At 41.9% G+C, this 27,962-nt stretch overlaps 1 protein-coding gene and 1 pseudogene across 1 annotated transcript; both read left to right on the top strand.

Moving 5' to 3' along the window:
- The first annotated feature begins 33 nt into the window (after positions 1–33).
- Positions 34–27,962, top strand: PDIA3 (protein disulfide isomerase family A member 3). Its single transcript, NM_001195112.1, has 13 exons — positions 34–203; positions 7,928–8,006; positions 10,247–10,364; positions 17,269–17,376; positions 19,900–20,029; positions 22,059–22,175; positions 22,504–22,629; positions 23,271–23,453; positions 25,435–25,543; positions 26,071–26,199; positions 27,177–27,256; positions 27,597–27,654; positions 27,846–27,962. The coding sequence occupies exons 1-13, from the start codon at positions 37–39 to the stop codon at positions 27,957–27,959; spliced, it is 1,518 nt and encodes a 505-aa protein (NP_001182041.1). The 5' UTR covers positions 34–36; the 3' UTR covers positions 27,960–27,962.
- On the top strand, positions 17,760–17,854 carry LOC146406387 (U6 spliceosomal RNA; annotated as a pseudogene).

Here is a 27,962-nt window from a genome sequence, read left to right as displayed (position 1 = left end):
TGACCCTCCTGGCCGCCCCCGCCTCAGCTGGTCGCCATGCGCCTCTGCCGCCTAGCGCTGTTCCCGGGCGTGGCGCTTCTTCTCGCCGCCGCCCGCCTCGCCGCTGCCTCCGACGTGCTGGAACTCACCGACGACAACTTCGAGAGTCGCATCTCCGACACGGGCTCTGCGGGGCTCATGCTCGTGGAGTTCTTTGCCCCCTGGTGAGGCCACTTAACCGGGGCGGGAGAGGGAGGGCCGGGCTGAGCCGGAGCGAGGGCGCGGGAACGGTTAGGCCTACGCAGCGCCGGCTCCCTCCATCATCGCCGCGATCCCGGCAGCAGCCCGCAGATTTTCCACCTACGGGGAACCGAGCTGCCTCACCGAGAGCGGAGGAGTCGGTGCTGATGGCCTGGAAGCGAGACCGGAGAGGGAAAACGCGAGGCCCCTCTCCCGCAGGGCCACATCCTTACCTCGGTGCTCTTGTGGCACTTCCTATTGCAGAGGGTTTAACCACCATACCACACCACCCCCGCCCGCCGCCTTTCCCCGCTTCGTTTCGTATCTTTACAGTTTTCTGGGTGAGTCAGTGTTGCTGTTTGCCATTCATTAGACGAGCATCGCAAGGCCTTATATTGGAAGTCAGCGTTTCACCAAGTGCAGAAGCCCTGGGCCCCCACGGTACTTCCTTTCTTGCCCCACGCAGCCATTGGTTTCTAGCCAAGGTCACTCAGTGGCTGCAGAATGGTCATAAGTGCTTTCTTGAGGCAGGCAGTTATTTTGTCCATCACATGGTGCGCTTTCACCATTAAGCCCATCACTTCTCAACATTAGCAGAATTTTGTTAAAAAAAGAGTAAATAAACAGAGTAATTCTGTTAGAATCTGTCTAAATGGTCACTTTTAGTTAGGATTTCTAAAAAATGCCAAAGACCCCAGTGAGAAGGTAGTGTTGGTGAAATACTCCACTTGAGTGATATAACTGAACAAGAATGTAAATTCTTTTGGATAAAACTAAATGGAAATAAAAAGCTGGTGGGTGGGGGTGGGGAGAGACCAAATAGGATTTCTGGCCCAGTAAACCAGCACTCTGGTGGTGGTGTGGTGTTTTTTTTTTCCCCCAAAAAAATCTTTACCAGATTATCTTTACGATGATTATCTTAACACTGGGGACAACTCAGTATAAGCACACTAATTGTAGTACTTGATTTTTCTTCTGCGACAATGACCCTAAATTAAAAATTATGTGTATTCAAAAGTTACAGCAAAAGAATATTAGGTAACTTTCACTTGCTTCTGATTCTCATCTTCATTCTGCAAGGGTTCAGCTGACTTGAGGGTTACACTAGAAGTCCTGTAATGAAGACCACCTGAACCAGAAGGCTGTGTTTAGAGGCAACACATTTTGTTTCCAGCTGGTGGCAGTTTATTCATCCGGGGCTGTTCTGTGGCTGACTGGCGGTACTGATTACACATCATAGGTGGTTTTTTTTGTTTGTTTTTTGGGTTGTTTTTTTTTTTTTGTCTTTTTTTTTTTTTGCTATTTCTTGGGCCGCTCCAGCGGCATATGGAGGTTCCCACGCTGGGGGTCCAATCGGAGCTGTAGCCACTAGCCTATGCCAGAGCCACAGCAACTCGGGATCCGAGCCGCGTCTGCAGCCTACACCACCTACAACACGGCAACGCCGGATCATTAACCCACTGAGCAAGGGCAGGGACCGAACCTGCAACCTCATGGTTCCTAGTCTGATTTGTTAACCACTGCGCCACGACGGGAACTCCCATAGGTGGTTTTTATACATCTATAGAATTCACATTCTTTTGGAAACAACTCTTCCCAATCATATTACCACACTATTAACTCTCAGGGGGTGTCACTGTGATTAAAATGGCGCTCTATGTAGTTGTATCAAGACTATTTGGTGCCTCTGACTACAGGGGTCAACATGAAATGAATTGCAGGAGAATTGTGGGCTATTAGACTTAGTTTAAAGCAGTTTTTTTTTTTTTTTCCCCTATTGAAGGTGTTCTCTGCTACTTTAAATTGTTGCATGTGCTTCCTTAAAAACTACATATCCCATCATGCACTAAACTATCCCTAAAACTGGGTGGATCTCTGCAGTGGTGTCTCCTTTTAATTGGTATGGAAGTTAAGGTCATCCTCCACAATACCTACAAGAAGAATCAGTTTTCTGAATGAGAAATTTGAATCAAAGAAGTCTCCTGTTGGAGTTCCCGTCGTGGCGCAGTGGTTAATGAATCCGACTAGGAACCATGAGGTTGCGGGTTCGGTCCCTGCCCTTGCTCAGTGGGTTGACGATCCGGCGTTGCCGTGAGCTGTGGTGTAGGTTGCAGACGCAGCTCGGATCCCGCGTTGCTGTGGCTCTGGCGTAGGCCGGTGGCTACAGCTCCGATTCAACCCCTAGCCTGGGAACCTCCATATGCCGCGGGAGCGGCCCAAGAAATAGCAACAACAACAACAAAACAACAACAAAAAAGACAAAAGACAAAAAAAAAAAAAAGAAGAAGTCTCCTGTTGATGATGTCCTTATTTCTTCCCATTCAACCATTCTTTTTTTTTTTTTTTTCCAATATGGCTGCACTCAAGGCATGTGGAAAGTCCCAGGGCCAGCAGTTGAACTTGCACCACATCAGTGACTCCAGCTGCTGCAGTGACAATGCCAGATCCTTAACCTGCTGCTCCATAAGGAACTCTATGATCGACTATTCTTATTTTATTAATAGTTCGGCTGGAAATGTTTTCTGACTGCTATATTTCTTTGTATAGATCAGGATTACTAGCTTACAAGATGGATAGAAACGGTTATTAAAAGTGAAATGGAGCTGTGTTGAGCAAGTTATTTTTCTCATTTGTTATAGGGTATTTTTTTCACTTTCATTTTATAAGTGAAAGTGAAAGATTTCTTTGCAGCTGACTCTGTAGACTAATATTTCCATGGTGGAATCAGTCATCTTAGAATGGGAGTATCTGAATTTCTCTGGAAGTAAATAGAACTATTTAAATGTTTGTGATAATTTCTGAAAATTTATCCATCAGTGTTAAGTAAGTTTTAAGTCTCCAGCATCTACTTCTGTTGTAAATTTGTGTCCTTCCCTGTAGGACAGTAGTGTTAATGAATGATATTTGATATAAGTGTTTATAGAGTATAGAAAAAGACTGTAGTGTAAAATGTAATATTTAATATTTCTTCTTATATGTACTGATTCCTTTACTTGAAATTCCCTTTCCCACCTCCTGTTGATTTTTTTCAACAAGATTTAGCACAGAAGTTACTTTTCCTGGAGTTCCCACTGTGGCCCAGTAGGTTAGGAATCCAGCTGTAGTGGCTCTGGTTGCTGCAAAGGCATGGGTTCCATCCCCTGCCCAAATGCAGTGTGGTTAAAAGATCCAGCATTGCACATCTGTGGCTCAGATTCAACCCTTAACCAGGGTACTTCCCATATGCTATGGGTGTGGCCATAGGAAAAAAGTTACTTCTTCCTGGAGTTCCCTGGTGGCACAGGGGGTAAAGGATCTGGCATTGTCACTGCAACAGCTTAGGTAGCTGCTGTGGTGTGGGTTTGATATCTGGCCCGGGAACTTCCACATGCCGCAAGTGTGGCCAGAATTGGGGGGGGTTACTTCTTCCTTCCCTGAACAACTAACTGGTTGCTTTCTCCTCTCTTTTGGGACCTAATAATACTGTCTATCACCCCTGCCAGTCTGATAGTCCTATAGGGAAAGGACTATATCGGTTTTTCTTCCATCAGAAGCACAGGCACGTGACAAGCATATTTTTCCCCCCTCCTTTTTTGGCTGCACCTGAGGCATCTGGAAATTCCCAGGCCGGGCACCAAAGCTGAGCCGCAGCTGTGGTGTCACCAAGTCCTTAACCCACTGTGCCGCCAGGGGAACTCCTCTTTGTGTTTCAATAATATGTAGGGGTTTGCGAAAGAAGTAGTCGTTAGTCTTTTTTTTTAATTTATTTTTTTAGTGGTTAGTCTTGATGATCACCTTCAAAATCCACCTGAATTCCTTTCCAGGTAAATTTAGAAAGGACGGTCTCCTCCGGCCTCATTGGAACATGTTAAACAGGTTCTCCCTTTGGGCATTTGATCGTATTAGGGATATTAGCAATGCTTAAGGCAGTGGTTTTCAGTCCTGGCCTTGCCACTTACACACAGTACCCTCCTATACACCTCTGGTTATCTCTTGGATTCCTGGAGGAATCATTTGCTAAGTTTAAACATATTAGGTGAAACTTTTTTTTTTTTTTTTTTGTCTTTTTTGTCTTTTTAGGGCCGCACCCAAGACATATGGAGGTTCCCTGGCTAGGGGTCGAATTGGAACTACAGCTGCCGGCCTATACCACAGCCACAGCAATGCTGGATCCAAGCCATGTCTGCGACCTACAACACAGCTCAGGGCAACGCCAGATCCTTAACCCACTGAGCAAAGCCAGGGATCAAACCCACAACCTCATGGTTCCTAGTCGGATTTGTTTCTGCTGTGCCATGGTAGGAATTCCGAGGTGAAACTATTCTTAAAACTGTTGACTCAGCCTTTTTGGCAATGACTACATATATATTCAACAGAAATCTCTTAATACAAATAATACATGTATTATCTCTTAACCAAAAATAGCCCTTCAGTACATTCTACTGATTGTGAGAGGGACCACTACTTGATGTCTCAAAAAAGAAAAATGCGGAGTTCCTGTCGTGGCACAGTGGTTAACAAATCCGACTAGGAACCATGAGGTTGTGGGTTCGTTCCCTGGCCTTGCTCAGTGGGTTAAAGATCTGGCGTTGCCGTGAGCTGTGGTGTAGGTCGAAGACATGGCTCAGATCCCAAATTGCTGTGGCTCTGGCGTAGGCCGGTGGCTATAGCTCTGGTTAGACCCCTAGCCTGGGAACCTCCATATGCCATGGGAGCAGCTCAAGAAAAGACAAAAAAAGAAAAGAAAAATTCTGCCGTTGACACTGTGACACAATTGCAACATATATCCCTATTTTAGATATGGTAAAATGTGCATCCGTGAAGTGCAGAATAAGAAATACCATTTATTCACCACCTGGTCTAAAAAAGCCAGTACAGTTGAGGTCCCCTGCGTACTCCATTCCCCATCTTATGCATCCCCCCCATTTTTGATATGGTTTTTATCGTTTGGTTCTTTTATGCTTTTAGTAAGTATGTATGTTACCCAAGCAACATACATTTTTATATCACTATCAATTAAGCTTTCTAATTATTTTTGAATAGTATTTCTAAAAACCTTGGAAAATATAAACTCCAGAATCCTTTGATTTGAACAAATTTTAGGAGTTCCCTGGTGGCCTAGTAGTAAAGGATCCAGCATCGTCAGTGCTGGGGCTCGGGTCACTAATGTGGCATGGGTTCAGTCCTTGGACTAGGAACTTGCCTATGCTTCAGGTATGGCCAAAATAAACAAATTTTAGGGGCAGAATGTTTCCAAGTTACTTATCCATTCATTAATGGATAAAATAAAAATTTTTTGGCTACCCCTGTGGCCTGTAAAAGTTCCTGGGCTAGCAGTGACAACACCAGATCCTTAAGCCACTGCACCACTAGAGAACGCCCTTAATAAATTTTGAGGAGTTCCCATCGTGGCTCAGTAGTGAAGAATCCGACTAGTATGCATGAAGATGTTTCATCCCTGGCCCTACTCAGTGGGTTAAGGATCCGGTGTTGCCTTGAGCTATGGTGTAGGTCACAGACACGGCTCAGATCCTACATTGCAGTGGCTGTGGTGTACCGCTGTTGGTGTACACCTGCAGCTACAGCTCCAGTTAGACCCCTAGCCTGGGAACTTCCATGTGCTGCAGGTGCGGCCCTAAAAAGACAAAAAAAATTTCTTTTGAGACTTTTGGCTATGAAATACATCAGCTCAGTTTTCTTATTTCCTTTCTTCTGTCTTCTATTTTTGCTGTCTATGGGGAGATCACAGAACTACTCAACCTTCTCAAAGTAATCCCTCTGCAACCCATTGGCTTTTGAAGAGATGATATATAGCTGGTGCTTCTTGTGCACTGATATGCTTCTCCCCCCCATTGCATGTACAGTGTGCCTATGGGATTGTTTGGACTTTCTGGGCAGAGGAGCAGGTGTTCTGATGGCCCTCTGGGAAAATATTCCAATTGACATAATACTCTATCCTCATCAGTTTTTATAGTCAGGTGAACTCTGTAGCTTGCCGTCTTAAATATGTCACTCTAATGCTGTGTTGAAACTCCGTTCAGAAGAAAAAAGCCTCCAAGCTGCTAGCGTCTTTATATTAAATGCGCACCTTCTGGGCCTTATTCCACTACCCCTCAAACTGGGTTTCTGGTCACAGAGAGTCATATTGAAGGAATGGGGAAAAAGTACTTGATGGTGATTCTTAAAGACTTAGTGCCATGCTTGGGACCTTACAAGTTTTCAGCCACAATTTTTTTTTCCTTTTTTTTTTTTTTTTTAATTTTTAATGGCCACACCCAAGGCGTGTGGAAGTTCTTGGGCCAGGGATTGACTCTGAACCACAACTGTGACAACACCTGATCCTTTAGCCCACTGTGGCAGATTGGGGATCAAACCCACACCTTTGCCATGACCAGAGCCACTTTAGTGATTCTTAACCTACCGTGTCACAATGGGAACTCCTGTATTTTTTCTTTTTGACCATGCCCTGGGCATGTAAAAGTTCCCAGGCCAGGACTCAAACCCATGCCACTGCAGTGATAACACCAATCCATAACCTGCTTTGCCATTAGGAAACTCCACAGTCACTATATTTTTAAGAACCACGGGAGTGCCCATCATGGCTCAGTGGTTAGCAAATCCAACTGGGAACCATGAGGTTGCAGGTTCTATCCCTGGCCTCGCTCAGTGGGTTAAGGATCTGACATTGCTGTGAGCTGTGGTGTAGGTTCCTGCGTTGCTGTGGCTCTGGCGTAGGCCGGTGACTACAGCTCCGATTCGACCCCTGACCTAAAAACCTCCATATCCCGGGGGTGCGGCCCTAGAAAAGACAAAAAAAAAAAAAAAAAGAACCACAGACCTACTTGTCTAAGGAGAAATAAGTACCCTCCTTTGGGAAATAATACCAAGAATGGGATTATTGCTGTCTTGCCCTTTATTTTATCATTAATTGGTCAAGAGGGCTTGAGCCCTTTCCTTCTTTGAACTACAGTTTTTAGGGACCAGTTGCACTTCACAAAAAAAAAAAAAAAAAAAAAAACTTTTAATAATTGAAGTATGTTGATTTACAATGTTGTATTAGTTTCATGTATTCAGCAAAAGAATATATAGTATTCTTCTATCTATTTTATATATAATAGTGTGTCTGTGTTAATTCCAAACTCGTGATTTATCCCCACCACTACCCCCATGGCACTTTTTTTTTTTTTTTTTTTTTTTTTTTTTTGTCTTTTTGCTATTTCTTTGGGCCGCTCCCGTGGCATATGGAGGTTTCCAGGCTAGAGGTCCAATCGGAGCTGTAGCCGCCAGCCTACGCCAGAGCCACAGCAATACCAGATCCAAGCTATGCCTGCAGCCTACACCACAGCTCACGGCAACACCGGATCGTTAACCCACTGAGCAAGGACAGGGACCGAACCCGCAACCTCATGGTTCCTAGTCGGATTTGTTAACCACTGTGCCACGACAGGAACAACCCCCATGGTACTTTTAATTGAGAAAATAGATGCTGCCCTGGACTGAGCTAGTCCTATAGAGTTGATCTTAGGCTAGGGAATAGTACCTTTACCTTTGAGAGCTCTGATTTACTTTATCAGTAAGAGATATTGTTCAGGTGATATTTTTGCTTTTGGAAGCAGCTATTAGTCAAAAGCAAGTACATTAATTTGAGATTCTGCCTAGAGAAACAAAGTTAACAAACTTCCTGGATATAAACTGAGCATTTGCCTTTTTTTTTAATGTATTTATATAGGTGTGGACACTGCAAGAGGCTTGCACCTGAATATGAAGCGGCAGCTACCAGGTTAAAAGGAATAGTTCCATTAGCAAAGGTAATTATAGGTAGATTCTTCATTAAAGGAAATGAGGTATTTTAAATAGTAGTTGGTAAAAATTAACATTGATTTTCTTTTACAGTGCTGAGAGAACACTAGTTTCTGGGCAGATACACAACTGACTGTTGTATTAATTATGGTCTCAAAAGATTACATGCAGTGAAACTAAGGGAAATACTGGCCTAAGAAAGAAATAAAATATATGATAAATAAGAATTAGGAGGTACACACATGGGAATTCCCTCGTGGTATAGCAGGTTAAGGGTCTGATCTACAACAGCTTGGGTCACTGCTATGGCACGGGTTTGATCCCTTGGGAATTTCCACACACCTCCCCCACCCAGAGAAAAAATTTAAGGTGTAAGGGACAGATATGGAAAGTAAAATTACAGTAGTCAAGATGAGAGGATAATTATCATTGAGTAAATCAATTCCCTGAACTACTGTGTTGCTTTTCACGGTGATGAGCATAGGAAAATGACAGGCAGATGATGATAAGTATGTAACTAACTGGTCAACTATAAACTCGTATTTGCTTTTATAGTCAAAGTATTGGTTCCAGAATTTTGCCATTGTTGTGTAGTAAACCCCTAGTCGCTCAATTCTAAAATCTCGTGTCTCAGCCAGCCTCAAATAAATAGTTCATACATATATAGAACTATTTCTGAAAACTGCTTTCAATCCTGATGTTCTTTGGCAGGTTGCCATAGGAAAAAAGAGTTGTTATAATTTAGTTCCTGCCTCATGTGGCAGTAGCTATGTTACTATTAACATATTCCTTCTCTGAGCTTTAGTTTTGGTTAAGGCATTGGGATCATACCTCAGAATCCTCTGAAGACTAAATGAGATAATATGTGAAGTGCTGGCAGCATTGCCTAGTTTGGAATAAGTGGCTAGATAGAAATTTTATTCTTCCTGATAGTTCTTGATAGATCTGTTATGTTATAGTTTGGCCCAGATTCAGACTAGCTCAGGGCATATTGGTACCTTTGTTAATAACTCTAGGTGCCTTTCCAAATCAAATTATACCTCACTTCACCTAAAAGGCATGTATCATAGTAAGATAATAATCATTATCTAAGTAAGCCACTGTTTCTAATTTAATTGATTTATCCTTCATATATTCTGAGGGGCAGTGAAAAAGTGAAGACTACTGCTTTAAACAGTAGAGACTCAAGGGGCCAAATTCAAATAGTCACTTGTGTGTTTCTAAACTGTGGGGGAGAGAGGTGGTCTTTTTATGGCCCCACCCACGGCATAGGGAGGTTCTCAGGGTAGGGGTCAAATCAAAGCTACAGCTGCCAGCCTACACCAGAGCCACAGCAACGCTGGATCCTTAAGCCACTGAGCAAGGCCAGGGATTGAACGTTTGTCCTGATGGATGCTAGTTAGATTCATTTACACTGAGCCACAACAGGAATTCCAGGAATCTAAATTTTAAAGAGTTCCTTAGGTGCTTCTGATGCAGCTAGTCAAACACCAGTCTGCTTTTTTTTTTTTTTTTTAATTTTTTAGGGCCACACCCATGCCATATGGAGGTTCCCACACTAGGGGTCACATTGGAGCTGCAGCTGTCAGCCTATGCCAGTGACGGCAACACCAGATATGAGCTGTGTCTGCGACCTACACCACAGCCGACTGTGATGCCAGATCCTTAACCCACTGATAGAGGGCAGGGATCAAACCTGCCTCCTCATGGATACTAGTCAGGTTTGTTAACACTGAGCCACAATGAGAATTCCCAGTTTGCCTTTAAAATCTAATGTTTTGAAGTTCCCCTTGTGGCTCAGGGGGTTAAGAACCCGACTAGTATCCAAGAGGATGCGAGTTCTATCCCTGGCCTCACTGAGTGGGTTAAGGATATGGCACTGCTGTGAGCTGTTCAGCTCTGCCATTGGTGTGGCTCTGGCATAGGCCAGCGGCTATGGCTCCGATTAGATCCCTGGCCTGGGATCTTCCATATACTGCGGGTATGGCCCTAAAAAGGCAAAAAATATATATATGTTTAATGTTCTGTGGGATGTGCCAAGAATTGCTTGATCTTTTAATTTGACCACGCTCTTTTTTTCCACCACATGCCATGTTGCCCGGGCCACTATACTGACAATACTGGATCCTTAACGCGAGGCTGCACCATAGGAGAACTCCTGATTTGATCACTCTTAATATTTAGGGAATAAAGGAGCAGCCTGCAACAGGTGCTTGGATAACCATTGTTTGTGTATTTTAATCTTTAGGTTGATTGTACTGCCAATACAAATACTTGTAATAAGTATGGAGTGAGTGGATATCCAACCCTGAAGATATTTAGAGATGGTGAAGAAGCAGGTGCTTATGATGGGCCCAGGACTGCTGGTAAGGATCCTGGATTACATTCTGAAAATGATCTGTTTAACTTCCCTGTAGTGGTAACATGACATTGTCTATAAGACATACTTTAAGTCTTAAAAACTCCTCATCTTAGATGGCATTTTTGGTAGCTAACAAAAGACTTCTCTCAATGAACAAGTTATTTAAGTAATATAGAAAATACTTGAGTTATAAGGTCTACCAAGGTTGTTGTTATTTTTTTCCTTTTTAAGGCCATACTTGTGACATATGGAAGTTCCCAGGCTAGGGGTTGAATCGGAGCTGCAGTTGTGGTCTATACCAAAGCCATAGCAATGCCAGATCTGAGCTGCATCTGTGACCTATGCAGCTTGCAGCAATACAAGATCCTTAACCCACTGAGTGAGGCCAGGGATTGAATCCAAATCATCACAGACACTGTTTTTTTGTTTGTTTGTTTTTAACGGAAGTTCCCAGGCTAGGGGTCAAATCGGAATTGCAGCTGCTGACCTATACCACAGCCACAGCAACACCAGATCCAAGCCTCATCTGCGACCTATGCCATAGCTTGGCAGCAATGCCAAATCCCCAACCCGCTGAGTGAGGCCAGGATACTCATGGATACTGGTCGGGTTCTTAACTTGCTAGGCCACAACGGCAACTCCATGCCAGGCAGGGTTTTTTTGGTCTTTTTTGCCTTTTCTAGGGCCGCTTCCCACAGCATATGGAGGTCCCCAGGCTAGGGGTCGAATCGGAGCTATAGTCACCGGCCTACGCCAGAGCCACAGCAATGCAGGATCCGAGCTGCGTCTGTGACCTACACCACAGCTCACGGCAATGCCGGATCCTTAACCCACTGAGCAAGGCCAGGGATCGAACCTGCAACCTCATGGTTCCTAGTCAGATTTGTTAACCACTGCTCCACGACAGGAACTCCAACCAGGCAGTTTTTTATTTGATACTTTTGTTTGTTTTGTTTTTGTTTTGTCTTTTTAGGGCTGTACCACCATGGCATTCAGAAGTTCCCAGGCTAGGGGTTGAATCAGGGCTTTAGCTGCCAGTCTGTGCCAGAGCCACAGCAACAAGGGATCTGAGCTGTGTCTGCCACCTAAACCACAGTTCACAGCAACACCAGGTCCTTTAACCTGAGCAAGGACAGGGATTGAACCCGTGTCCTCCTGGATAAGAGTCCGGATTCCTTACCACTGAGCCACAACAGGAACTCCCTATTTGATAAATATTTATTGAGTACCTACTCTGAGCAAGATACTCTAGATACACTAGGTGCTCAGTGTTTATTGATAAACAAAACAGACAAGGTTCTTGCCCTTGTGATGGTTACATTCTGGGAGATGAAGAGAAAAAGGCAACAACAAGTTTAAAACTATATGGGCGTTCCTTTGTGGTGCAGTAGGTTAAGGATTCACTGTTGTCATTGCAACAGCTCAGGTCACTGCTCTGGTGCAGAATTGATCCCTGGCCTGGAAACTTCCACATGCCATAGGTACAGTCAGAAGACAAGAAGAAGAAAAAAACAAGTGTTGGCAAGGATGTGGAGAAACTGGAACTCTTCTGTGCTATTGGTTGGAATGTAAAATGGTGCATGCAGCCATTATAGACAGCAATATAGTGGTTTCTAAAAAAATAAAAGTTGAATTACTGTATGATCTACCAATTTCACTTCAGGGTATATATATATACCCAAAAGAACTAAAACCAGAATCTGAAAGATCTTTGTACACCCATGTTTATTGCTGCATTATTTACAATAGCAAAAAGGTAGAAGCAGCCTAAGTGTCCTATCAGTGGATGAATGAATATATAAAATGTAGTGTGTTAATGATTATATTTAAATTGTATATAATACACTAGAATATTATTCAGCCTTAAAAGGGAAGGATGTGCTACAACATGGATGAACCTTGAAGACATGCTAAGTGAGATAAGCCAGTCATGCAAAAGACAAATACTGTATCATTCCACTTACATGAGGTTCCTGGAGTAGTCAGTTTTACAGAGACAAGGTAGAAAGTGATTCCCAAGGGCTGTGGGAATGAGAGAATGGGAAGTTGTTGATTGAGTAGAGCTGAAGTTTTATGAGATGAAAACAGTATTAGAGATTGGTTGTACAACAATGCGAATGTATTTAATGCCACAGAACTGTATATGTAAAAATGATTAAGACAGTAAATTTATGTTCTGTGTATTTTACCGCAATTAAAAATTTTTTAATGTCATTAAGATATATGGATAAAGTAAATTCAGCTAGTGATAAGAGCCTTAAAAGAGAAAAATAAAACACAATATGATAGCAATGGGGTTGGGACTACCACATTATAAGAGTGATCAGGAATTACCTTGTGGCACAGTGGGTTTAAGGATCTGGTATTGTCACTGCTGTAGTGGGTGCAGGTTTGATTTCTGGCCCAGAAACTTACACATGCTGCAGGGTGCAGCCAAAAAAAAAAAAAAAGGAGTGATCAGAAAAATAACCTTTGAGCTGAGACCCAAACGATGAAAATGAGTTAGCCATGAGGAGATGTGGGCTAGAGTCTTCAGGCAAAGGGAAAGCAGATGCAAAAAGGCCCTAAGGCATAACTGAGCTTGGTGTGATCAAGGGACAGAGAGACCATGTGACTGGAATATAATTAGCAAGGTTAACAGGTAAATTTGAGGGGTAAATGGACTGGTCTGTAGGTAGAGCCAAGCCCGTAATTGATGAGAAAATGTATTTTATTTTTTTTCTTGAGTCTGTCAAATAATCGGGCATATTTTTCCTTCTTTTTATGATGGAAAGCTGAGGAAAGGGGTCATTTATTTAGGGCATTTTAGATGAATTTTTTCAGCACATATGTTGTTACTCTATACAAAGCTCTACATAACATGGCCCTGCCTAACTCTAATGTCATCTCAAGACGATTTCACCTTAGGATCTTTGCCATGGCTGTTCACAGCCTGAAATGGTCTTCCCCTGTGTTGGTATATGGTCTGCCCCTTTTTGTCATTCAGATCCTGCTTAAACTTCACCTCTCAGATGCTTTGTCAGGCCACCAAAACCAAAGGTAGCCACCCAGGCATATTCATTTGAATATTTACTTATATTGTAAGCTCCAGGAGATCAGAGACCTTGTTTGGTTTATTTACTGCTCTATCCCCAGCATCTAGGTTCTCCACATGTAACAGATGCTCAGTGACTCTTAATGCATGGCCCAATTGCAGTCATATAACCAACATTCCAAATTTAATGTATCTAAGTGCAAAAGTAAAGAAATCTTCATTTTTCTTTTTTTTTCCTTGATTCTTAAAAGCATTAATGAATACATGTTACTATTCACATTTTTTTTTTTTTTTTTGTCTTTTGTCTTTTGTTGTTGTTGTTGCTATTTCTTGGGCCGCTCCTGCGGCATATGGAGGTTCCCAGGCTAGGGGTTGAATCAGAGCTGCAGCCACCGGCCTACGGCCTAGGTCCGAGCCACAGCAACGCGGGATCCCAGCCGCGTCTGCAACCTACACCACAGCTCACGGCAACGCCAGATCGTTAACCCACTGAGCAAGGGCAGGGACCGAACCCGCAACCTCATGGTTCCTAGTCAGATTCGTTAACCACTGCGCCACGACGGGAACTCCCCTATTCACATTTTATTGGTTTAATTTAGGATAGAGTTAACATTTCAAATTACTGCTATGTTTTTCTCTGAACTCGGACAGGTTTTTGGGGTTTTTTTTTTTTTTTTTTTTTTGGCTTTTTGCCATTTCTTGGGCTGCTCCCATGGCATATGGAGGTTCCCAGGTTAGGGGTCCAATCGGAGCTGAGCCACCAGCCTACACCAGAGCCACAGCAACGTGGGATCCCAGCCGCGTCTGCGACCCACACCACAACTCACGGCAACACCGGATCCTTAACCCACTGAGTAAGGGCAGGGATCGAACCCGCAACCTCATGGTTCCTAGTCGGATTCGTTAACCACTGCACCACGACGGGAACTCCGGACAGGTCTTATAGTTACTTGTTTGTGAACCCATCCAGACTGTTACTAGGCAGATAATTTCACTTGGGCTGTACATAGATATCTTAAACTTGAGAATTTCTCAGCGTCTGTCTGGGAGATGAGATACTTGGCTACTTCGGATGGAGTATTTTGTTCACGTATTCCATTAACTGTGCTGTTTACCTTCCTGCTTAAACTGGTTACTCAGCACTCCTATTTTACCTTCCAGAAAATTTAAAATACTCAGGGGGAAAAGTAACACTTTTCATTACAGCCCTGAGGTAAAATTCTTTATAATAATTTATATTGTAATATAGTAATCACAGCCCCCTTGCAGACTAAACAAATCATATCTGATTTCGACTTAGCTGTTGATAACAGCCCCTCCTCTGTGAGGAATTGAAGGAGACATTTAAGAGAAAAGAAAATCATAAATGGAGAGAGAAGGAAAAAAAATATCTTTGTGAGCAAAATAGGCTCAGTCATGTTGAAAGAGTTAAACAGTACTGTTTCAGTCAGTTAGCCCATTGTGGGGGTACTCCGTAGAAAACAGGGGAAGTGGGTGTGGAGTATTATGGAGGCATAGCACTGCCTCTGTTTGACCTGTTACCAATTTGAGCCCATGAATGGTTCCATTAGACTCTAGAAGAAAGTGGAATGATAGTGTTTCAACTAGACTAGGATTTTTTGTGTTTTTGTGTGTGATTATTATTTCTAAACTCTTACTTATTTAGCCCATTTCACCTCAGTAGGAAAGTGATTTGGTGGATCCCACACATGACTTAGTTTGCCCTGTGTTTAGTTAAATCCTGATAGGAGCTAGCCAGGTCACTGCATTTTCTGCTTTTAAAATGTAAGACTAGGAGTTCCTGTCATGGCACAGCGGAAACAATCCAACTAGGAACCATGAGGTTGTGGGTTCGGTCCCTGGCCTTGATCAGTGGGTTAAGGATCCGGCGTTGCCGTGAGCTGTGGTGTAGGTCGCAGACACGGCTCCGATCCTGCGTTGCTCTGGCTGTGGTGTAGGCCAGTGGCTGTAGCTCCGATTAGACTCCTAGCCTGGGAACATCCATATGCCGTGGGTGCGGTGCTAAAAAAGACAAAAAGTAAGACTACATGTGCCTCTGTGCCACTTAAGAATAAAGGATTTGTTTTATTTATTTGCAAAATGGATGTTTCTTGAGCTTGTTACGTGCTAGGTATTATTCTTAGAGCTAGGTATATATCAACAAAACAGACAATAATAATGATAGGGAGTTCCTGTCATGGAGTAGCGGAAACGAATCCAGCTAGTATCCAAGAGGATGCAGATTCAATCCCTGGCTTGGCTCAGTGGGTCAGGGATCTGGTGTTGCCATGAGATGTGGTGTAGGTTGCAGACATGGCTTGGATCCCACGTGGCTGTGGCTGTGGTGTAGGCCGGCAGCTATATTCCGATTTGACCCCTAGCCTGGGAACTTCATATCCTGTGGGTGTGGCCCTAAAAAGCAATTAAAAAAATAATAATAATGATAGTGTATTAATTAGATGAGTGAAATGTGCCACAAGAAAGATAAAGCAGGGGAAGGAGGTAAGGGAATGTTGGGAGTTGAACAGGTTTTAGTTTACAAGGAATGGTCAGAGAAGGCTTCCCAAAGTAGATGACATTTTGAGTGAAGACCTAAAGGAAGAGATGAGGAAGGAAACCAGGTGGGTATCTGGGGAAAGATTATTCTAGGCAGAGAACAGCATGCACAAAGATGTAATAGCACTTGTAGGGATGTAAATAAGTACAGTCTCTTTGAGGGGAGGAGTTAAAAACAGAAATGCATATGTACTCTTTGACCCAGTAAATCCAATTCTAGAAATTTAGCCTACAGATAATAATCATGTGTAAAATGACATTAGTACAAGGTTGTTTATTCCAGAATCATCAGCAAGAAATTGGAAACAAAAAGAAAATCATGGACTTGGAAAATAGACTTGTGGCTGCCTGATGGGAGAGGGAGGGAGTGGGAGGGATCGGGAGCTTGGGCTTATCAGACACAACTTAGAATAGATTTACAAGCAGATCCTGCTGAGTAGCATTGAGAACCATGTCTAGATACTCATATTGTAACAGAACAAAGGGTGGGGGGAAATAAAATGTATACATGTAAGGATAACTTGATCCCCTTGCTGTACAGTGGGGAAAAAAAAATAAATTTAAAAAAATTAAATAAAAATAAAAAATAGGAGTTCCCGTCATGGCGCAGTGGTTAACGAATCTGACTAGGAACCATAAGGTTGCGGGTTCGGTCCCTGCCTTTGCTCAGTGGGTTAACGATCTGGCGTTGCCGTGAGCTGTGGTGTAGGTTGCAGATGCGGCTCGGATCCTGCGTTGCTGTGGCTCTGGCATAGGCTGGCGACCACAGCTCCGATTCAACCCCTAGGCTGGGAACCTCCATATGCCGCAGGAGCGGCCCAAGAAATAGCAATAAGACAAAATAAATAAATAAATAAATAATAAAAAATAAAAAAAATTAAATAAAACTTTCCAAAGACAAAAAAAAAAAAAAAAGTAAAGAAATTGGAAATAAATGTTCATCAGTTGTGGCTGATTAAATAAAATTGTGGTACATCCATACAGTGAAACACTATGTGGCTATAAAAATAATTGAGGTAGCTCTTTATGTGTATTGACATAAATTATCTCTAAACTGTGTTAAATGACAGAAACAATTGCAGAACAGCATGTGTGTATGCTGCCAATTGAGAAAAATGTGTAATTGCTTGTTTATGAATAATATGTCTGGAAGAATATATGTAAAACTGAAAATGTTACAGGAAGGAAATTGGGTTACCTGGGGACAAGGATGGGAATAATGTATATGCTTTGGAACCTTTTAAGCTTTGAATCATGTGAATGACTTTTCAAAAATTATAAATTTGTGTTGCTATAATCTTTCGTCTTATATTTTAAGATGGAATTGTCAGCCACCTGAAGAAGCAGGCTGGTCCAGCTTCAGTTCCTCTCAGAACTGAGGAAGAGTTTGAAAAGTTCATTAGTGATAAAGATGCTTCTGTGGTGGGTAAGTAGCAAATGTGTTTTGAGTAGCTTGGTGTTGTTAACATATGTAAAGATTTATTGTCAATTAAAGAAGCAAAATAGTTTTTCCTATCACTTCTTAAATTCCTGAGATTTAACTATATAATAAAGTACTTAAGACTGAAAATAGGGCTTTAAGGTGGGAGGATATAAGTAAATGATAAACCTCTGTGTCTGCCCTTTTCACAGTAGAAGAGAAGTTTACAATTTAAGATTAAACTGCTAGGATTCGTATATAGATTTTTACAGTAATCTTTGCTTTCTCAGGGGTTGGAATATCTTATTTTTAAAATAACTTGAGCCATTTATACACATTTTATGTCTTGGGTGTTCATCGTTTCATTTTGTTTAATGTGCGTACCTGCTGTGGCACCACATTTACTAAAATTGGAACAGTATAGAGATTGGCATGGCCCCTGCACGAGAATAACAGGAAAATTCGTGAGGTGGTCCATATTTTTTCTTGTCATGTATAGAAGTTTTGATATAATATACAGTGTTTCTTGGACCCAGCAGAATAAAACACCAAGGTTTTTGTTGTTGCTGTTTTTTAGGGCCTCACCCGAGGCATTTGGAGGTTCACAGGCTAGGGATCAAATCAGAGCTACAGCTGCCAGCCTACACCACAGCCACAACATCAGATCTGAACCAAGTCTTCGACCTACACCACAGCTCATGGCAATGCCGGATCCTTAACCCACTGAGCGAGGCCAGGGATCAAACCTGCAACCTCATGGTTTCTAGTCGGATTCATTTCTGCTGCACCACGATGGGAATTCCCCAAATTTTTTTTTAATGTAGTGTGTAGGAATTCCCTGGTGGCACAGTGGGTTAGGGATGCGGCATTGTTACTGCTGTGGAGCAGGTTTGATCCCTGTCCCAGGAACCTCCATATGCTGAAGGTATGGCTGAAAAATAATAATAAATAAAAATGTGTAATACATTTGACTGAAAAATAAATTTAAACATATAAGCTTGTGCTTCTCTTAATCTCCTAATTGGTATAATAAAACTGATTTTCAGAGTGCCTGTTGTGGCTCAGCAGGTTAAGAATCCCACATAGTCTCCCTGGGGATATAGGTTCAATCCTGGGCCCCGCTCAGTGCGTTGCTTCAAGCTGTGGCATAGGTCGCAGATGCATCTTGCATCCAGTATTGCTGTGGCTGCGGTGTAGGAGGGCATCTGCAGCTCTGATTTGATCCCTAGTCGGGGAACTTCCATATGCTGTGGGTACAGCCATAAAAAGAAAAGAAAACTGACCCCCTGGCGGTAGCAAATGGTTTATTATTTACATTTGACTAAAAGTCACTTCTTATCATCTGGATTTTACTAATTCTATATATTTTACAAGGAGTTAACCATTTAATAAACACTTAAGTTTTGGTCACTTTTCTAGATTTGAAGTTCTAGAGACAAATAAGACAAAAAATAGGGTGAATTAATTTACAATTATTTTGACATGTTGCCTTATTTAATCCTCTGATGCCTAAGATAGCCCCTGAAACTCTAAGTAGTAAAACAATTTGCCCAAAATTTTCAGCTCTGAAAAACTAGAATTAAGACTTGAACCCTAAAAAATCATCTCACTTGGTTTTATTTTAAAAAAAGGTTTTTAAGGGTAGAGCAAGAATTTTTATTTTTTCTTTTTTTTTTTTTTTTTAAATGGCCATACTGCAACATATGAAGTTCCCAGGCCAGGGATTGAATCCAGGCTGCAGATGTGACTTAGGCCACAGCTGCAACAACACTGGATCCTTTAGCCCACTGTACCACAGTGGGAACTCCACAAGAAAGATTTTTTTTTAAGGGCTATACCTGAGACATACGGAAGTTATCTGATTTATTAGGCTAGAGGTCAAATTGGAGCTGTAGCTGCTGGCCTGTGCCACAGCCACACAAAATAGAAGCCACGTCTGTGACCTACCCACAGCTCATGGCAACGCCAGATCTTTAACCCACTGAACGAGGCCAGGGATCGAACCCTCATCCTTATGGATGCTAGTCAGGTTCGCTACTCACTGAGCCAGGATAGGAACTTCTTCTTCTTCTTCTTTTTTTTTTTTTGGTCTTGTCTTTTTGCCTTTTCTAGGACCGCTCCCACGGCATATGGAGGTTCCCAGGCTAGGGGTCGAATCAGAGCTGTAGCCGCTTACCTACGCCAGAGCCACAGCAATGCTGGATCCAGGCCACGTCTGCGAACTAGACCACAGCTCACAGCAGCGCCGGATCCTTAACCCACTGAGTAAGGCCAGGGATCGAACCCGAAACCTCATGGTTCCTAGTCAGATTCGTTAACCACTGCGCCACCAAGGGAACTCCCAAGAATTCTTAAACTGGATATTTCGTCAAACATCCTTAGTAGTCATGGCAAAGCAGACGCAGTCTTCCTACTTTGCCTTGCGTATCCATAATAGAATGAAGGCTTTGAAAAATAGAAGAATTTTAAAGTTCTGAGTATATCTTAGCACTGACTGTTTCTTCCTTGTGTTTGATATTTTCTGTATAGGTTTTTTCAAGGATTTATTCAGTGAAGCTCACTCTGAGTTTCTAAAAGCAGCCAGCAACTTGAGGGATAACTACCGATTTGCACACACCAATGTTGAATCTCTGGTGGACAAGTATGATGATGATGGAGAGTAAGTAACTGAGTTGAATGTCCTTATAAATAAGCACCTGACCCAGTGCTGTTGTGTGAACTGATGATTTTTATGCCTGTTTTTTCCAAAAGCTTTATTGAGCACTTACTCAGCAGAAGCTAAGTTGGGAAAAATGTTGCTGCCTTTGAGGAGCATCTAGTAGCAGGAGATAGTATAGGAGTGTTTAGTGAGCATGATAAATGCCATGATAGAAATGAATGCAGTGTACTGGATGTACAGAGGAGGAAGTTGTTTTTGTCTTTTTGGGTGGGGAGTAGTATCTGAAAAAGTCTCTTAGACGAGGTGACTCTTGAGGTGTATCTTGAAAGGTAAGTTTTTCCAGGCAGGTTATGGCAGGGAGACAAAATTTGTTCCAGATAGGGCAGGAGGAGAGAAGGCATAATGGGACCCATAGTACTGCTGGAGTATTGTTCATAAGTGAGGTCCCTGGTGCAAGGTAAGGTTGGAGAGGTAAGCACAGACCAAGTTATAGAAGACCTGAAGTTCCAAACAAAATAATTTAGATTTTATCTTTTAGACAGTTGAGAGCCATTGAAAGACTGAGCTAAAGAGTAATGTGACAGTTTTGTGTTTCGGAAGAAGAGTCACTGACACCTGTATAGTAGTGGTTTGAAAGGGGCAGTCAGGAGAGTCTCAATTAAAGTAGTATTGGGAGTTCCCACTGTGGTCCAGCAGAAACAAATCTGGCTAGTATCCATGAAGATGCAGATTCAATCCCGGGCCTCACTCCATGGTTTAAGGATCTGGTGTTGCTGTGGCGTATAGGCCAGCATCTGCAGGTCTGATTTATCATGCTCACTTGGAAACCTAGCCTAGCTAGGAACTTCCACATGCCATGAGTGCAGCCCTAAAAAGAAAAAAAAAAAAAAAAGTGAAATTTGTAAACCTGGTCTATTGGGATAGAGAAATCTAGAGCAAAAAAAATTTTTCTAATTAACTCAAGCCAAACATTATCTAAAATTGTGTACCTACCTATAGAATTTTATATAGCTGGAAGGAATCTTAAATATATTTTGTCTAATGAGGTAATTTTCACTATATGAGAGGGTTGAATTTTCAAGAAGAGTGGAAGGGCAAGATGTCTTCTTTTTTTTTGTCTTATTTTGTTTAGGGCTGAACCCACAGCATATGGGAGTTCCCAGGCTAGGAGTCTAATTGAAGCTGCAGCTGCCGACCTACACCACAGCTCATGGCAACATCAGATCCCTACCTAACCCACTAAGCAAGGCCAGGGATCGAACCTACATCCTAATGGATACTAGTGAGGTTCATTACCACTGAGCACAACAGAAACTCCCAAGATGCCTTCTAATAAGAGCAAGCTCTGCTTTATTTTATTATGCATATTGGGGCTTTGGGGGTACAATTAGGTTCTGTTTTTTTTATTGTTTTTAAAGGTTTGGAAATTATCTACTCTGACCCTCTTTTGTACTGATATAAAAGCTGAAACCCAGGAGTTCCCATTGTGGCGCAGCGGAAACGAATCTGACTAGTAACCATGAGACTGCAGGTTCGATCCTTGGCCTCACTCAGTGGGTTAAGGATCCGGAGTTGCTGTAAGCTTTGGTGTAGGTCAGAGGCGCAGCTTGGATCCTTCACTACAGCTGTGGTGTAGGCTGGCAGCTATAGCTCCGATTGGATCCCTAGCCTGGGAACCTCCATATGCTGCGGGTGTAGCCCTTTAAAAAAAAAAAAAAAAAAAAAGGCTGAAGCCCAGAATAATCTTTGAAATTAGTGGTGGAGCTAGAATTAGAACCAAGGTTTCCTAGCTTTCCAACCTAGCTTTATTAAACCCTTATATCCAGTTATTGTGCTTGAGATTAAGGTAATTATTAGCACTTGTGTTGTAGATAAGGTCGTATTGCCAAGGCTATGGTTCCAGAAAAGAGTTCTTATGTTCTTAAATGGTAATAGTAGAAGTGGCAGAAGAATAGATAGTCTGAGCTTTAAATAAAAGATACGAGACAGTTCTTATGCTATCTACCTACTAAGAATTTTTTTTTTTAAGGGGTATCACCTTGTTTCGGCCTTTACATCTGATGAACAAGTTTGAGGACAAGACTGTGGCATATACAGAACCGAAAATGACCAGTGGAAAGATTAAAAAATTTATTCAGGAAAACATGTAAGTCCCTCTTTATGCTTTTTTGGGGATTTCTTGGCTTTATTTTAGTTTGTTTACCTCAGATATTAAGTAGAGACATGTTTTGGATTTAAATAGCCTCATTCATGGGGTTGTAATGATAATAGTTGAGTTGATGAGTTTATATTAAAGCAGTAATGTTTGGGCCCTAGAACTCATATTGTGGTCCTATAAGGTAATTAATTATTTAGTACTTATCCTATATGTTGAAAATTTTATTTCCTTTTTAAGTACAACTGGTGACTGTGTGATAATTACCATAATGTAGCTGTAAACCTGCCAAATTTGATAATGGATTATTTCATTTCAGTTTTGGTATCTGCCCTCACATGACAGAAGACAATAAAGATTTGATACAGGGCAAGGACTTACTGCTGGCTTACTATGATGTGGACTATGAAAAGAATGCTAAAGGTTCCAACTACTGGAGAAACAGGTAATAATCATTTTTCCCCTTTGTAAACAAGTTTACCCAGTGCATAAACAGTTCCTTCTAAGTATCCTGTTACCCAAGGTGATGTGAGAACAGATAAGAAGAATGGGAACAGGTGACTCTCAAGAACTACATTAGGACAAATAACAAACTGTTTCCAGAGTCTGCTGGGCATATCTTCCGTTATCTTCTTTGCCTTGTGACATAGCTGATTACTAACCTCCCAGTAAAAGATGGAAATGTGATATAAAATGTACTTTAAAACGTGCCAACAATTGTGCATTAAGATTCTCAGTGCATTTTATCCTTATAGGTTTTCTTTCTGGGTCAGTTACTAATGCGTGCAGTATTTTACAATATATATATGTATATACAATATATATGATATATTGTATATATATACACACAATATAGCAAGATTCGATGTGAATGGACTATTGGGTACCAACAGTTTGGCACTTAAGTTCAGTAAGACTTTGGAATGCACCATAAGCCTGGGTCAGCACCCTAGAAGACAAGTTTAGACTGATTCCAGAGGGATGTATGGACTGTTAAACTTTGCTTTCTAGACTCTGGCTTCTTGGTTTCAGAAGTACTTTACCACTCTGGTATAATCTTGGCATAAATATCTCTGTTTCCCATAGAGTGATGATGGTGGCAAAGAAATTCCTAGATGCTGGGAAGAAACTCAACTTTGCTGTAGCTAGCCGCAAAACCTTTAGTCATGAACTTTCTGATTTTGGCTTGGAAAGCACTGCTGGAGAGATTCCTGTTGTTGCTATCAGAACTGCAAAAGGAGAGAAGTTTGTCATGCAGGAGGAATTCTCGTGAGTTACAAGTTAGCGTGGGTTTGGGATTTAATTCTGCAAAGAAACTATTAATACCTTTCACACTCCTAGGGATTTATAAAGAAGAACTTTGGAATGTGAAGCTAGGTGATCTGTGCCTGTCACTTTTCTTAATTATAGATACTTTAAGAGTCATGGCTGGGGGTTTGGGGGGGTAGACTGCATCTGCAGCATACAGAAGTTCCCAGGCCAGAGGAGCTCCCATTGTAACTCAGCGGGAACAAACCCAACTGGTATCCATGAGGACCTGGGTTTGATCTCTGGCCTTGTTCAGTGGGTTAAGGGTCTGGTGTTGCTGTGAGCTGTCGTGTAGACCACAGTACAGTCAGATCTGGCACTGCTGTGGCATAGGCCAGCAGCTGCAGCTCCAGTTCAGCCCTTAGCCTGGGAACTTCCATATGCTGCAGGTGTGGCCCTAAAAAAGGCAAAAAAAAAAAAAGGAGTTCCCAGGCCAAGGATCAAACCCAAGCCACAGCAGTAACAGTACCAGATCCTTAACCTACTAGGATGCCAGGAAACTCCCATGATTCTTAATAAATTTTGAAAACTAACAAAGTGATGGCAGCTTAGAACTCATACATGATTGCTTCCACCCTGATATTAGAAATAGTAGATAGAGGAATTCCTCTCGTGGCTCAGCAGAAAAGAATCTGACTAGCATCCATGAGGACGTGAGTTTGATCCCTGGCCTCACTCAGTGGGTTAAGGATCCGGCATTGCCGTGAGCTGTGGTGTAGGTTGCAGACGTGGCTCAGATCCTGCACTGCTGTGGCTATGGTGTAGGCCAGCAGCTACAGCTCTGATTGGACCCCTGGCCTGGGAACCTCCATATACCTCGGATGTGGCTCTAAAAAGACCTCCCTCCCAAAAAAAAAACAAAAAAACAAAACTAAAACCCACAAAACAGTAGATAGAGAACATGAGTCTCTTGAGATCGATGTTATTTCAGACCAACCCAGTCCCCTCCCATCTCTACAGAAAGTCTTTTCTTCTTGGAATACCACATTGGCCTAAAGTAAACTCAGAATTACAAAGATCTTAAGACCCAAGGCAGTTTTGACCATTACCTTCTGAGACTATAGGAGATAAAGACAAGAGAAAAATCGTGTGTGTGTCTGTGTCTGTGTCTGTGTCTTTATCTTTTTAGGGCTGCACCCGCAGCACCTAGAGCTGGATAGGGGTCAAATCAGAGCTGTAACCAGGCCTGTGCCACAGCAACGCCAGATCCAAGCCACGTTTGTGACCTACACCACAGCTCACAGCAACACTGAATCTTAATCCACTGATTGAAGCCAGGGATTGAACCTGTGTCTTCATGGATGCTAGGCACATTTGTTTCTGCTGAGCCAAGGGGAGCTCCAATAAAAATCTTCCTGTGAATGAATCCATAAAACAAGATACCATGCACTGTTCTCCAGAGCAACAATATAAGACCTGGTTCTTTTGCAGAATTGAATTTCCAGAAGGACCAATGTTCTCTTCCTTCTCTGACCTTTCTAATCCACAAAGAACAAACCAGAAATACAAGGAGGTGGTTGGGTTTTTATTCAGTCTATACTTCTGCATTTTAGAAAATAAAGAGCTCTCCCCCCTCCCTTTTTTTAGCTCCCAGTTACTTTTGCATCTTGAAATTTGAGCTAAAATATATAGAAAGTATTCTTTTTTTTTCTTTTTCTTTTTTTTTTTTTTTTTAGCGCTGCACCCACAGCATATGGAGCTTCCCAGGCTAGCAGTCTAATCAGAGCTACAGCTGCTGGCCTACACCACAGTTCACGGCAACCCCAGATCCTTAACCCACTGAGTGAGGCCAGGGATCAAACCTGCAACCTCATGGTTCCTAGTCGGATTCGTTTCTGCTCTGTCACGATGGGAACTCCTATAGGAAGTGTTATAAGAAATTGCTTTTAGTTCTCTCAGTGCTGCAAGTGAGCAAACCTGATCCTTGTCTTTTCAATTGCAGGCGTGATGGCAAGGCTCTTGAGAGATTCCTGCAGGATTACTTTGATGGCAACCTAAAGAGATACCTTAAGTCTGAACCTATCCCAGAGAGCAATGATGGGCCTGTTAAGGTGAGGTGCATATAGCCTCCTAAAGCTGCTACACAGCTGCCTCCTCAGTTCTTTATTCTGAGAATGCTAGTCTAAATGAAGACCTTGTTGAGTTTGTCTGTTTGTCCTCACCTCCCTAGTCATAAAATAAGCATTGGCAGAGCTCATAATACTCAATAGGGGCAGGAATATAAAACCTTCACAGAATTCCCTAATGATATTTGTATTAGGGCTAGGTTATTCTTTGAGACAGAGCAAGCTAACCCCCTAAGAACAGCGTTAAGATTGTGGCTCTGAGATTAATTTAAGGAAGACTTGGGTGGCACTCGTTTCCTGTGACTTCCTGAACTTAGTCTGTCAGGTAACCAACCTGAGAATGAGTTGTTTTCTGGGGGATGGTAACATCCTAATAAAGTCTATAAATGTGAATTGGATTTCAATAACATATATTCAGTGGGAGCACAAATTAGGAATTGGGTCCAGAAACAAACCTAGCTCATCATTTTATTCAATTCACTTTACCAATTAGAGAATCTTCTGTTTTCCAGGTTGTGGTAGCAGAGAATTTTGATGAAATAGTGAATGATGAAAATAAAGATGTACTGATTGAATTTTATGCTCCTTGGTGTGGTCACTGTAAGAATCTGGAGCCTAAGTATAAAGAACTGGGAGAGAAGGTAAGTCTAAACCATATTCTAAAGAAAAAATTTGTGTTAGGAAGTTTACATATATAGTCAGCATTGGCTAGTTACCCTAATTAGTTAGAACCAAAGTACTAGTATATGTTTTTCAGCTATCTACTACTTACTTTCTCCTGACTGCCCCCTAGTGTCTCTAGCCTAGTAACTCAGATACCTGATTTAACTTTCCATTCCTCAGACTCAACCTAGATCTAGATTGTGGTTAAAAGTATCCTGGTTTATGGAGTTCCTGTCGTGGCACAGTGATTAATGAACTCAGCTAGTATCCATGAGGACAAGAGTTCTATCCCTGGCCCCACTCAGTGGGTTAAGGATCTGGTGTTGCTGTGAGCTGTGGTGTAGGTCACAGATGCAGCTCGGATCTCTCGTAGTTGTGCCTGTGGCATAGGCCAGCAGCTACAGCTCTGATTGGACCCCTAGCCTGGGAACCTCCTTATGTTGCAAGTGCAGCCCTAAAAAAAAAAAGACAAAAACTATCCTGGCTTCTAAATTTTGGTAATGGCTTGTATAAATTCATTATGTTCCTTTGTCATAAACCACTTGAGTTAAGCCCTTGTAATGTGTTATTTAGGCTAGGTAATTTTGAAGGTGTCTGCATATAGAGGGGGTTTTTTGTTTGTTTTTTGCTTTTAGTATAGTTGATTTACATTGTTATGTTACTTTCAGGTATGCAGCAAAGCAATTTATTTATATTCTTTTTCAGATTCTTTTCCATTGTAGGTTTTTATAAGATATTGAATATAGTTTATAGAGTCTTAATATGTAGGAACCTAGAGAAAATAGAAGCTTGTGGAAAGTTCGGTACTGTGTGCAAATATCACTGTTCTTCCCGTCTCAGCAGCAAAATTTACCCAGGTGTTTAAAAAATGAGATTGTTTCAAGTCCTAAATTGACTAAATGTCCCTCACTCACTGAAAACTTGAAATTTAAAGGTCTAACTTGTTCATTAACAGCTCAGAAAAGATCCAAATATTATCATAGCCAAGATGGATGCTACAGCCAATGATGTGCCTTCTCCATATGAAGTCAGAGGGTAAGTAGATGAAAACTAGTAAGAAAGTAATTGATTTTAAAAAAAAAAAAAAAAAGGCTGTAAGCCATATCTTTACTGGGTATGGTTTGGAGAGTCCTCATTGCACAGAACTATCAGTACCTTCCTGACTTAAATTTCTGCAGCATGGGCCCACATGAATGCCACAGACTTGAGGAGCTTCATATTCCTGAGGTTTCATAGGATATAACCTAGCCACTGATGGAAAGTAGTATCTGGTCAGATTAGAAATCATGAGGAGAAGCTATTCTCAGAAACAGCTATTGGGAAAATGTATGTCAGAGGTATTCTGAAATCTAAATTTTTTTTTTTCTTTTTCCAGTTTTCCTACCATCTATTTCTCTCCAGCCAACAAGAAGCTAAATCCAAAGAAATATGAAGTAAGTGCATTGTCTCATCTCCCCACAAACACAGTTCCAAGTTTATATAACTAGGAACTCCTTCAACTCTCATAGTCAATATGTGTGGTTGCTAATGTGATTTTCCAAATTTCAAAACTCCTCTGTTGGGGCGGGGGTAATCTAGAGTTCTTTAAAAGGTTAAATTTTCAAAGTAATTTTTCTGCTTTTAGGGTGGCCGTGAATTGAGTGATTTTATTAGCTATCTACAGCGAGAGGCTACAAACCCCCCTATAATTCAAGAAGAAAAACCCAAGAAGAAGAAGAAGGCACAGGAGGATCTCTAAAGC

The sequence above is a fragment of the Sus scrofa genome, chromosome 1 (genome assembly GCF_054392235.1).
Source record: "Sus scrofa isolate SSC_HxYL_T2T_F1_AM1 chromosome 1, Sscrofa_HxYL_maternal_Yorkshire_Landrace_v2.0, whole genome shotgun sequence".
Lineage (NCBI taxonomy): Eukaryota > Metazoa > Chordata > Mammalia > Artiodactyla > Suidae > Sus > Sus scrofa.
Note: the sequence above shows the minus strand (reverse complement) of the source record. Positions and strands in the feature narration are given on the sequence as shown.

Coding starts and splice junctions, on each gene's coding strand:
- PDIA3 (NM_001195112.1), top strand. CDS start 37: ATGCGCCTCTGCCGCCTAGCGCTGTTCCCGGGCGTGGCGCTTCTTCTC. Junction 8,007..10,246: donor GAATAGTTCCATTAGCAAAG/GTAATTATAGGT, acceptor TTTAATCTTTAG/GTTGATTGTACTGCCAATAC. Junction 27,257..27,596: donor TCTCCATATGAAGTCAGAGG/GTAAGTAGATGA, acceptor TTCTTTTTCCAG/TTTTCCTACCATCTATTTCT.